The 13,355-nt window shown below is 36.6% G+C and overlaps 1 protein-coding gene across 1 annotated transcript in view; it reads left to right on the top strand.

The window, feature by feature from the left end:
• Diaph3 (diaphanous related formin 3) overlaps window positions 1–13,355 on the top strand; it is a 475,768-nt gene that overhangs the window by 170,328 nt on the left and 292,085 nt on the right. Inside the window, exons 15-17 of the mRNA XM_029469353.2 lie at window positions 5,098–5,202; window positions 8,096–8,404; window positions 9,176–9,290. Of these exons, the coding sequence (XP_029325213.1) occupies window positions 5,098–5,202; window positions 8,096–8,404; window positions 9,176–9,290 (529 nt within the window). The remainder of the gene's footprint in view (window positions 1–5,097; window positions 5,203–8,095; window positions 8,405–9,175; window positions 9,291–13,355) is intronic.

Here is a 13,355-nt window from a genome sequence, read left to right as displayed (position 1 = left end):
GGGAGGAAAGGGTTTATTCGGCTTACACTTCCATGCTGCTGTTCATCACCAAAAGAAGTCAGGACTGGACTCAGACAGGTCAGGGAGCAGGAGCTGATGCAGAGGCCATGGAGGGATGTTCTTTACTGGCTTGCCTCCCCTGGCTTGCTCAGCCTACTCTCTTATAGAACCCAAGACTACCAGCCCAGGGATGGTCCCACCCACAGGGGCCTTTCCCCCTTGATCACTAATTGAGAAAATGCCTTACAGTTGGATCTCATGGAGGCATTTCCTCAACTGAAGCTCCTTTCTCTGTGATAACTCAGCTGTGTCAAGTTGACACAAAAATAGCCAGTACAGTATCCAAGGAGCAGGTACATTTATGAATGTCTTTTGAATTTCTACCTGGTATCTCAAGCTTAGCATGTAGTTGGTTGTGCTATAACTGCACTTCTTCAAAGACTCAGGTGTAAAAGGTTTGGTCCCCAGCATAAACCAGGAGGTAATGAAGCATACTGGGAGGGCATTTAATTAAGTCAGCACTAGGCTTACTTAACTCTTTCATCCCTGTAGTTCTCCTTAGAGGCCAAGGGCCCTGATAAAGGGTGAAGGCCAGTTCCTCTCCTAAGCTGCTGGTTCTCCATCCAATTGTGTGCTTGCATCACACAGTGCTTTCATGCCTTGGCCATGAAGTGATGGCGCCAAGAGTCACACTTTATCCTAGTTCCTGTTCTGTGTCATTTGCAATTTGAGCCTCTGAAGCTGTGAGCAATGTACCTCTTCTTTCATAAGTAGACTGTGTCCAATAATTATGTTAATTAAAGCAAACAGTTTTCTCTCTAATAATACATTTCCTCTATGTGTTTGCTATTTTTAACTTGTGATATTATCACCTAACAATAATAACAAGATACTTGTATTTATCTTAAATATACAGTGCTTCGTAATTTCTCCTTTTAACCTCATTTTTTTTTTAATATTTGTTTCTTTGTTTGTTCATTTCTTTGAGATCTGGTTTCTTTGTGTAGTTCTGACTGCCCTGCAAATTGCTCTTTAGACTAGGCTGGGCTCAAATTAGAGTTCTGCCTGCCTCTGCCTCCTGAATGGTGTAATTAATGGTGTGGACTACCATTCCTTGGTTTAAATTTCCTATGCTCAGTTACAAGGTCTTTTGGATCTATATCCTATTACTTGCTGGCATCCTTTCTCCGTTATCCTTGCTTTGACAACTGCAGTAGACTCAAAGCTAATTTCTGTGCCTAGTATTTCTTTTTCATTCAATAATTCACATAGCTGCTGGTTAGGTATTTTAAAGTGCCAACTTGGCATATTAACTTTCCTAGTATGCTTTCTTTCAGAACTCTCAGCAGATTGTATACCATTTAATGGCCTACTCTTGAAATTTTACCGACACTTTTCTACTACTTCCTCAAGATCTTTTTTCTCAGTGACTCATTGTCTTTCTTTTGGTCTCCTACTGCCTTTATTGACGGCAGGCTTTATGCATCCAGGGTGGTTAGTTTGCTTTTAAATAACAGTCATATGTTGCTGACCAGAAAGTCTGACCATGTTCTGTCTGTCTGTCTGTCTGTATTTCTCTCTCTCCCTTCCCCCCCCAACCTAACACTTTTTAGGGCCATACTGTAGGCATACTGTGACATACTTCCTCTGTAATGGAAAATAGGTGGACTGATGACCAGTGAAGGAATGCCCATAGATATGCCCACAGGCCCATTTGATGGAAGCAATTCTCAGTTCTGTCTTCCATGCAGACTCTAGTTTGTGTCAAGTCGACAAAAATAAACCAGCACAATATATACAAAACATATGCTTGGCACGGCTGAAGATTGGTTATGAACTTTATGCCCTGCACTTTAATCATACCTCCCGTCTCCCTTCTTTGTCCACATTCCTATCCACTCACCATCCTGTCTTCCTTCCTTGTTTCAAGTGCATGGAGTCTGGACTATGTTGACCAAATTCTCTCTGTGTTGGGGTCTTCTCCTGGATCATGGTTGACCTAGCAGCTGTTTTGCTGTGAAGGAAAACTGACTCTCATTCCCTTATTAGTTCTCAATTGTCAGCAGCTCCTCAGCTAAGCAGGGAGACTAGGGCTCACTGACTTCATCCATTCTGGGATTCTGTTTGGCTGTCAGAGTCTTGCACATGCTGCCCACAACCACTGGGAGTTTATTTGAGCAGTTACCTTGTATCTGGAAAATACCATTTCACTTTAGTGAAATCTTTTACTTCTGGCTCTTTAATTTTTTTGTCTTCTCTTCCACAAGGATATTTGATTCTTCTCGAGTATGTGCGCGTGTGCACACTGGCTGGCTAAGGATATTAAATATGTTTTAAAATATTTGAGCTTTGTATTTCTTCTTTGGAGATATGTCTGTTCACTGCTTTCATCCATTTGTTGATTAGAAAATTTGATATTGGTCTTTAACTTCTGAAATTGCTGATACATTCTCGATATTATACTCTTGCTGGACAAGTAAAGATTCTCTCATAGTCTGTATATTGTTTCTTCGCTTATTCGAACATTTTCATTACCCTGTATAAGAATGTTCACTTCCATTAGCACTATTTGCATGTTCTTGGTATTATTGTTTATGATATTGAGGATATTCTGAATTGTTAACTTAGTGTTTAGTTTATATTTACATTTTAAAGCTATGACATTGATCATGACTTTAAGAAGCACAGCTGTGGAATGGTGAACATGAGGCTGAGACAGTCATTTGATGTGGAGTTTGGCAGCTGATGGGTTTTTGCAGTATAGGAATTTTGTCATATTATGGGTAACAAAGTGTATGATCTTCAGTTGGCTTGAAAAGTTGAATATTAGATAAAAAGAATGTTAGAAAAGCTAGTTTAGAAGTGAAATCTCAGATATTAGAGGGCTATTTAGGAATAAATGAAGGGCCGGAGTCCAGAGCAGCTGTAACAGTGGCTTAGGAATACCCCACAAAACACTTGTTTTGGAAAATAAGTCAAGAAGCCAAAAGAGTGTGTTGTGAATTTTCTGTTGTGTGGAACCTAGAAGGCGTTAAATAGAGGATAGAAGAATGCCCATGCTAGAGGAAGAGGGATGCTGTGGATGGGCTGGGAGGATGTACAGAGTAATTAAAGTACTTGCTATGCATCCTGAGAACGTGCCAATGGAGCCCCATGCTTTCTATAGTTCATATCTGCAGAAACAAATTCAATGGGAAGCAGGCGAACCGACAAGACTAACAGTGATTTAATTTGTGAATTGGTTACTTCACTGAGCTGAGTGTTAGTATCTTTTTAGTTAATTTTCTAATACAGGATGTGTTTGGTTGAGTCTTCACAGTACTGGTGATCATGCTGGTGTGTTTTGGGAGAAGTGAACAATTTGGGAGAATTTGAACAATTTTATTTTTTCATTATTTTAAAAATTGATTTTTTTCTACAGAATATACTTTTCTTATTTGCCTGTTTTAAGCCATTTAAAAATTTCATCCATTTCTTTATTCATGTGCATGTGTGTGATGGCTCACACGTGTAGGTCAGAGCACAGCTGATGGGCATCAGTTTTCTCTAGCATTGGTCTCAAACTAACTCTGGAGGTGGGTGTATCCTATCAACTCATTCTGTCAAACCTTTCTCTGATTTATGTCTTTCTCTGCCCTTCAATTAGATGTCATTTGAAACATGGTTACATCCTTTTACAAATTAACTGTACCTTCATTGTTTGGGATGAAAGGTTGTACTAAGGGCATGTTTGTATTCTAGCCAGAGGTCTTAAAGATGTGTGGTGGGTTTGCATTCCAGCAGGATCATACAGACTTAGGTCTTCGTATATTATCCCTTGGCAGAACAGCCATGTTGCTGGGTTAAAATTCCTCTTCAAGAGTCATCAGAGAGGAAGAAGCCTCAGTTGAGGAAATGCCTCCATGAAATCCCATTGTAAGGCATTTTTGAAATTAGTGATCAATGGGAGAGGGTCAAGCCCATGGTGAGTGGCGCCATTCCTGGGCCTGTAGTCCTGCTTTCCAGAAGAAAGGAGAATGGGCAAACTCTGAGCCGCAAGGCAGTAAGCAGCTCCCTCTATAGCCTCTGCATCAGCTCCTGCCTCCAGGATCCTGCCCTGAGTTCCTGTCCTCACGTCCTTCCATGGTGCACTGTGCTGAGCAAGTGTGAGCTGAATGAAGCCTTCTTTCCGCAGCTTGTTGTTTGGTTATGGTGTTTTCTTGGAGCATCAGAAGCCCTAACTAAGACAGAGGTCCATACCAGACTGCGGTCCCTGTTTTGTCTGGAGGCACAAAGAACTTGCATCTTGGTGTATGTGTGTGTGTGTGTGTATGTGTATGTGTTTGTGTTTCTTTGAAAAAGTGCCACATACTTGTTCTTGATTATGAGACAATGCTCTATTTAAATTCAGTTCCCTCAGGATAGGTTTTGAATCTTGTTGATGGCAAAGTGAAACTATTTGAATGCAAGATAGGAACCTGTGATGAGTGGCTATATAAATTAGAAAACTCATTGGAACACCAGATTTTATTATTTGCCTTCCTCCCAGAAGGTATTGCATCAGGGACTTTGAAAAACTAATTTATCATTAATCTCTGTAAGATAGCAGGAGATAAGCTGTAAGAAAAACAAACCGAACAGTTAATGTGTTTATGGATTGAAGTTCGGAACCACTACAACTATTAAAAGGGAACACTTTTAAATCATACGGATGAACTTGAGATGGATTTCAAGTGTCAGGTTCCGCAGGTGGAGGGTGGAAGCGTAGGCAGTACAATGCTTTCCCTTCGGTTGCTTTATTCACAATCGCCATGATATTTATGGACTTTTAAGAAAAATGCCAGGGTTGTAGATAACTATGGGCCTGTTTGCTCCGTTGGGAATAGAAGGTCACGGTCTTCCACTTCAGGTTTTGTCTCTTCCCTTCTGAATAAATGATTTTTCAGGGACCTGGAGCGACTTAGAGAGAAAGGCTTGTGGGCGACTTGTCAGGAATATGCCACTCCTTTTATGAAACCGATTCAGAAGTGTTTTATTGACAGATCATTAGAGCCATATTTTTATATGAAGAATAATGCTTTTTATTTCCGTCTTTCCCTCTCTTTCATTCCTTTTCAGTTTGAAAAAGAGTGTACTGACCACCAAGAAACCCAGGCTCAGTTGCAGACAAAAGAGGCAAAGATTAATGAGCTTCAAGCGGAGTTACAAGCTTTTAAGTCCCAGGTAAAAGACCAGCTCGAGTGAATTTGGGTTTGAATTCATAGCAGGGGCACGAAGGTCATCTTAGATGTTCACAGGCTCAAAATGTAGAAACTTGACTTTTCTTATACATTTCCCAGAATTATCCATGTGTGTCTCTAGGCTGCTGTTTATCGTGTATAAAGTTATTGTTTGTCCCATTTCTCCTCCTTGTCAAGGCTTTGTCAAGGCTTTTCCTAATTAAGCGGCTTCCTTCTGCTTCACTTGGATTGTGCCTCTGCAGTCACATGTTTCCTAAGTAATTAAGCGGAAAGGTTAAGAAAGTCTTTCCTCTTCCATTTGTCATCCATCACCGATCTTTATCCTACTGCAGGAAATTATTGTTCATGCTATTTATATTTTCAAGCCTTCAGCCTATGGGTTTCCTTGCCATGAAAGATAACCCCTAGCTGAATGAGAACATTTTCTGATAATTTTTCAATTTCCAAAAGTAAATAGATTTAAACCTGACAAAAAGGAGAAAATCTGGATTATGAGCAGATAGCTCCCGTGTACACTGTACACATAAGACATGAGACAGCAAGTACATCATCTGCATTCATTACACAGGCGGTCCCAGCCTCATCCCATCCTCAGCAACAGTCATCCTCTGACATCTCTCTCTCCTGCTAATTCCTGGCCAGATGGAGTTAGGCTCAGGTACATTGTTTCTAACACTCCTGGCCTTTTTGTTCTCTGTTGCATATACAATGCTAACTTTGTGACTAACACTTCTGGAAAATACTCTGTAAGATCCTATCTGTTGCTAAAAAGTAAAACCTTTAGTAATCAACAGAGCCATTAGCAAGACACAGTGCCTTATGCCTATAATCTATGGCTGTCAGAGTCTGAGGCAGCAAAATTGATGAGAGTTTGAGGCCAGCCTGTGCTACAGAGTATGTCACTAAAAAGAAAATGATACTGTTCTCATTGTCTTCTTTATTTTCTTATACTAAGTACCATGTTCAGCAAGGTTGACACGGTTCTTTTTATATTAAACGAAACAGGTTGTGTGTGTGTGTGTCTGTTTTATAGATTATTGACTTAAAGGAATAGCTGAAATATTTGTACTTTTTTCTGTCTCCTGCTAATATAAATTTCAAAATGTTATTTAAAAATTTTCCATTTGAATGATTACTTCTTGGAAATTCAGAATTAAATATAAATAGATATTAATATTAATATATAGAAAAATTTATGCTTTAAGACTGAAATAAAACAAAGGAATTCCCTCTATTGTTCTTTTGTTTGTTTGTTTTGTTTTTCGAGACAGGGTTTCTCTGTATAGCTCTGGCTTTCCTGGAACTTACTTTGTAGACCAGGCAGGCCTGGAACTCAGAAATCAGCCTGCCTCTGCCTCCAGAGTGCTGGGATTAAAGGTGTGTGCCACCATGCCTGGCCCCTCTATTGTTTTAAATCTTACACAGTGACACTCTCTGTTCATGGGTATTGCAGTAGAAACTTAGTAATATAAGATCGCCATGCACAGTCATTCTTTAACAACTTAGGACATTTGTTTTTATTTTCCTTTCTTTCTTCCCAACACCATACCCTATGTTACATTTGTGTTTTATGTGTATACTGAGATATATGGATATATTTATATATACATAACTTAGTATAAAAGTAACATAAGTTAGTAATTTTGAGAAATTGTCTTGTTATAAAGATTAGTCCTGAGCTCCTCTGCATAAGAACAATCCCTTCACTCCACTCTATGTATTCTCACAAGGAGGATTAGACACTGTGGATGCTTTTCAGGTCCTCAGTTTATTATGTTTATTTGTGACATTTGCCTACCAAAAGCCCCATTCCTCAAGAAACTTGATATTCCTTTACCTCATGGCTGTGGCTTTTGCTTACATTTTTATTTTTGTTTTTTATTCATTTCCCTATTTCATTTCTTCACTGTGTGTACCTGTCACAGCCTTTGAATGATAAAGAGAACATAGTCACATCCCTCATAAAACTTATTTGTCATTAGCGAGCTCAGCTTCGCTTTGGTCCTTTCCATCATTGCACCACAGCTTTGCTGGTTGATTGTGAGAAGGACAAGGCTGCACTAGGACATGGCAGAGTGGGCAGGCCAGGTTATCTGAGGAAGGACCTATTAGTTCAGACTGAAGGAGCAGGCAGAAGACAGGGTCACGAATGTTCTGGGCAAGTGGGGCAACGGATATTTGAATATTCTATGTATGTATTTGAGTTTGGATTATACATTGAATTAAAAGTACATCTCCTAATGGTGTTCAAGAGACAGGCAATGATGGCTCTACTATGAATTTTAGATTCCCTTCCCTCCTACTGAAATGTATTTGAATACTATGGAGAAGACTGGAGCAAAGGTACTAATGTTGGTAATAACACACACACACACACACACACACACACACACACACACACACACTCTTGTTTGTTCTCATATATGAAATTTTATTATTTATAGGATACAAAGATATTTACTAACCTTTTTGTATTCTGAGAAGATGTGACAGTGTGATAATGTTTTATATTTTTGTGTGTGAAGTATATAACACCGTCTGTACAGTGATTGTCCCCTGCTATATTCTCTCTGCATACCCATATGGACTTACTTCCTCATAAAGCTTCTAGTGGTACAGGGAGCTTGCTGACACTTTAGTCTTCTAGCCTCATAGACCCATTCCTAGCATTTAACTGCTTCACAATGGGGAAATTACATTTTCTTAAGAATACAGTTATGGTTATATGGTCAAATTGGAAGAGATGTTTTTAGAATTTTATAAGTAATTGTAATATACTGGCATTTTAAATTTAATAATTTATTTTTGAAAACAAAGTACTTTTACTATTGTGAACATATTCTTATTATTTTTCTATTTCTTTTTCCCTTTTCTAGTTTGGTGCCTTGCCACCTGGTACAAAAATTCCTTTGCAACCTTCAGTAGAAGGTGAAGCTGGCCCTTCAGCCCTTCCTCCTGCCCCACCAGCACTCAGTGGAGGAGTTCCACCTCCCCCACCGCCCCCTCCTCCACCACCCCCACCACTTCCAGGAATGCCAATGCCATTTGGTGGCCCTGTACCACCACCACCTCCTCTGGGATTCCTCGGTGGGCAAAGCTCTATTCCATTAAACCTGCCATTTGGGTTGAAACCAAAGAAAGAATTTAAACCTGAAATCAGCATGAGAAGATTGAATTGGTTAAAGGTAAGGCTTCCTAGTGGCATCAGACACATTTTGTCCTGGATTAACACTTCAATTTAGATATATTAATACATAGTTTCCAATGGGAACTCTACTCTTAATGACAATACATGATATGGCATATACATCATATGTGTAAATATATTTTATGAACATGTCATTTTTTTGGAAGTGTTGAAGTCAAGTATTTTGCTATAGTCTAATAATTTCTGATTTGTAAATTTGGTATGAGTTGACAATTTCATGGGAATTTGATTTGTTAATAAACTGATAACTTACCTTTATTGCCTTTAACTGTATATGTATGAAGTGTTTCTCAAACATTCAAAATGTTAGTTAGCATTTATAGTTCCTTTTTCCTGTTGGGAGCTATTAGCTTGCACATGGGTTATAGATATTCTGAATACCGCTGAAGGATGGTCTCCTGATCTTGTAAATATGGGAGATTGTGTGTGATGTTAACTCCCTTCATGATGCATAGTACACGTGAACATTACTAATAACTGAAATCATAGCTATGAAGAAACAAATAAATTTTCAATACATGTAGCTTCAAATCCTCAGTCATTTGATCATGGAAACTGTTTTCTTCTCCTCATAAGCCATCAATATTTTGCAAGATCTGTCTGTCGCTGAGCAGACTTTGGGGACATATCTGAGGGAGATGACGTCATGACCATTTGCTGGATCCCTGGGTTGCCCGTCTGTGTGCCATGATTGGACCAGGATGGGTGAAGTGTCCAGCATTGATGAGTTCCTCTTCTCTGATTGCAGATCGGACCAAATGAAATGTCTGAGAACTGCTTCTGGATCAAAGTAAATGAAAATAAGTATGAAAATAGGGATTTGCTTTGTAAACTTGAGAACACGTTTTGTTGCCAAGAAAAAGGTAAGTTTAATAGTTTTGTTATTATCTTTATTCTGAAAATTTTTAACTTTGATATTTTATAGTTACCAATGTGTAAAATACACCAAGAATCCCTTATTTCTATTACTAATTTTTATTACTTTATTTCTATTACTACATTTTTATTACTAATATATAAATAAATTATCTAATGAAATGTTTCAAAGCAATTTTTCTCACACAGGTGATAACATGAGCAAATTTAAATTAAAAACTCTATATCTGCTCTTAGTTTTCTATGTAACATCTTAGGCTTTGTCCTCAAAGCTGTGAATTTCCAGAGACAATGTGAAGTGAAATCTTGTTTTGCCTTGGTATGTCTAGAGCGGAATCGACTTTTAAATACATGCTGTTTACTAACCACAGTGGTAGATATACTTCATATGTAGGATTCAAATTGATCATCATACCTATTTACAAATATTGGCTAAACCATAAAAATTCATTTTTATCTATTGAAATGCTTCCCAAAATATAATTGTAAATTAGAAACTCTTTAAGAAATAATTGCAAATTATAAACTTTGTCTGACAGGTAATTGTAGAATTAGTAGGTATTTCTGTGCAGGATGTGTCTTGAATAAAATATTGAAAATTCTTTATTGTGGCCTTTAAAGACAGCAAGGAATTTTTGACAAGCTCACCGAAGGAAAACTTGTGAAGTAAGCAGGTCTTAATTTTACCTTTTGATTATTGTGAATCAAGATTTCCTTTGAATAAGATTAGTTCAGTCTTCAGGCAATCAAGGGAAATGTGTGTAGTTAAATTCTGTATTTACATGTAAAACCCTTCAGACTTTCAGATTTCACAATCTGCAATTGATTAGTTTTCCCTTCGTCTTGTAGTAGGAACAAATAGTGGTACCTCAGAGCTCTCTAGGTGGAGCTGCCACTGAGCTACCCGTCCTTTTCCCGTCTTCCTCTGATTACTTTCTTAATTAATGAGGCTCAAAAGGGAAACTTGTTAGCATGTCTTTAATTTAGCTGTAGTGTTAGCCTTAAATGAAATAATTGGACCTTTAAAAATTCTTAAGTCATCTAACTTTAGCCTTGAGATTCTTGGTTGCCAGGGGGAAGATCCGTTTGTTCAGTCGAATACTGGCTGAAAAGAGTAAGGTGCGAACTAAGGATGCTTCTCTGAGTAGACTTACTCCTGTCTGCCTCTGCCTTACTTTAGCCCTTTGCTATAACATCCCTCACTCAAGTACAGCTGACAGCGTCTACGCCATGTGTTGCTTCAGCTCACCTGCAGCTTGGGTCATGTTTATGTATTTAATCCTGTGGCTGTGAATGATACTTGTTACACTGAATAAAAAGAACTTGAAAGCCAGGGTTGTGCTCCTGAGCAATACCAACATTTCATAATGAACTGTCAGCCACTGTCTGGGAAATGACTGTTCTGTGATGTTGATCTGAGCAGATGATTCCTTGAGAGCATGACATGATGAGTCATGGGCACTTTCCCGACCTTCCTAGTCCATGAGCATTTTAATGAAAATGTGCAGCCATTGTGTTTGTTGCTTTTAGAGAGAAAGTATAGACATTTATTGGGAGTGATGCAAATGAAAGGAAAAAGGATGTTCCAGAACTCACATGTGCATGCGGTTGTGGCATGGACAGGTGGTTATCTGCTTTGGCCTATCTGCTGATGAATCGTGTGTAAATGCTCACATTCGCCTGTGTACAGTGACCCTAGAGGTGGTTATCTATCATTTCTGAACTCAGAATCAAGTCTTGCTCCTTAGCATCCTTTAGTCCAGATCACACTCCTAATACATCTCCTGAGATTCCTGGTTGTGCGGGGTAGGCATGTATGATTTTAACCATTAGTTTGCATTTTAAGTAGAGTCTTCAATTAGTGAAGCGTGTGGTGTTTATACCTGTGTGTCTACGTTTTATTGTGTTGAATCTTTGCAGTGAATAGTGTGGATATCTCTCAGTTAATAAGGATGGAAAATCAGTCGTGAGCTTCTTATTGTGGACATAATAATCCTGCATATTTTCTAGACTTGGAAAATGCATACAACCTTGAATTTTTTATTTTATTTTATTTTATTTTATTTTATTTTATTTTTATTTTGGTCAGTATTTATGCCCTGATATTTAAAACAGACTTAGGCTTTAGTTTCTGGTACACTTTTTTCCGGTTGTTGGGATTTGTAGTTCTCAACATCCTTGGAAGTGCGGAGGACCCTGTGGTCCCCATTGAGCTCCTGGGTTTACAGGGCTGGATGCTTTTCTTTATCTCTCTCCTCTCTTCCCCCTTTGCTTAGTCCTGTCCTTTCTGTCCAGTCCTTCTTTTTCTTACACACACACACACACACACGCACACACGCACACATACATATTTTATTTATATATATATATAAATAATATATATAATATTATAATATTATTATAATATTATAATTATAATTATATTTATATAATATATATATTTATTTTATATATAATTTATATATATATATTTATATATATATTTTATATATATATTATATTTTATTATATTATTATATTATATATATATTATATATATTATTATATTATATATAAATTATATATATAATTTATATATATATTATATTTATGTATAATATATAATATATATTAATTATATATATATAAATATATATATTTATAAATTATATAAATTTATATAATTTATATAATTATAATTATAATTATAATTATAATTATAATATATATTATTATATATAATAATATTATAATATTATATATTATATATAATATATTAAATATATTCTTAATATATATTAATTTATATAACATATAATTATATAATTATAATTATATTAATACTATATTATATATTATATAATAATTAATATATAATATATATTGAATATATAATATAATATATATTTATATATTTAAATATAAATAAAATATGTATATGTATGTGTGTGTGTGTATAGGAAGACCCTCACTGTATAGCTTTGTCTGGCTTAGAAGTCACTGTGTGAACCAGGATGTTCTTAAACTCAAAGAGTGGGATGTAGTGAAAGGATTAAAGAATAAAGATAAATAAATTAAAAAAAAAAGAAAAGAAGGTTTTCTGATAGTCCCTCAAGTAAATGTTTATTTTTATCTTATTACATATAAATTTTTTATATATACAATTTATTATAATGTTATATTATCATGTATCTTTTATTTATTTTGTATTTGTGTGAAATTCTACATAGTACATATGTGAGATATATGAAATTATGCCATGTGGGTAACAATAGTTTCCCAAGAGGACCATAGACTGTCATTAAACAGGCTTGAGAAACCTCATTAAAATTTTTTTGTATACAATCACTAAAGAAAAAATTTCTCCAGCCTCTGGCTCCAGATTTCTGGGATTAAGTCAAGTACAAGCATACCCGGCTGGGTAGTTTTTATGTTACCCTGGCTTACCTTTACTGCATAATCACTGCTCTAGTGATCATAAAGTGCTTTTTACTTTACACAGAGCCACCTTTCCTCACCTGACCACAGTCATAGTCATCATAGTCATGTTCTTGCTAAGGATATGGGATATGAACTTCATCTTTTAACTCCTGTTAGACATGTTAATAGTTTATATATGCATATGCTTATACATATGTATGATATACATGCGTATTGTTCCCATGTATTTCCAGTTAGATATCATCTTGTTGTTCTTTTTTTTTTTTTTTTTTTTTTTTTTTTTGGTTTTTTTTTTGGTTTTTTGAGACAGGAATTCTCTGTGTAGCCCTGGCTGACCTAGAACTTACTCTGTAGACCAGGCTGGCCTCGAACTCAGAAATTTGCCTGCCTCTGCCTCCCGAGTAAAGTTAAGTCTTTCTTTTCCCATTCATATCATTGTTCTACTAAGAAAATGCTTCCATCGTACCTTTAAAAGTATACATGGTCTCTAAGTCTTTATATTTCCAAGCATTTTCCTTTTCTTCTTTTTCTTCTTCCTCCTCGTTATCTGTTCAACTGCCTCTCTCTATTGGACAGCTATTCTTCAAGCCAGCAAATGCTGTGGTATTTTGCATGTTCGTCTTTGTCTTGGA

Source organism: Mus caroli, unplaced genomic scaffold (genome assembly GCF_978045245.1).
Source record: "Mus caroli unplaced genomic scaffold, Mus_caroli_1 scaffold_12, whole genome shotgun sequence".
Taxonomy (NCBI): domain Eukaryota; kingdom Metazoa; phylum Chordata; class Mammalia; order Rodentia; family Muridae; genus Mus; species Mus caroli.
Note: the sequence above shows the minus strand (reverse complement) of the source record. Positions and strands in the feature narration are given on the sequence as shown.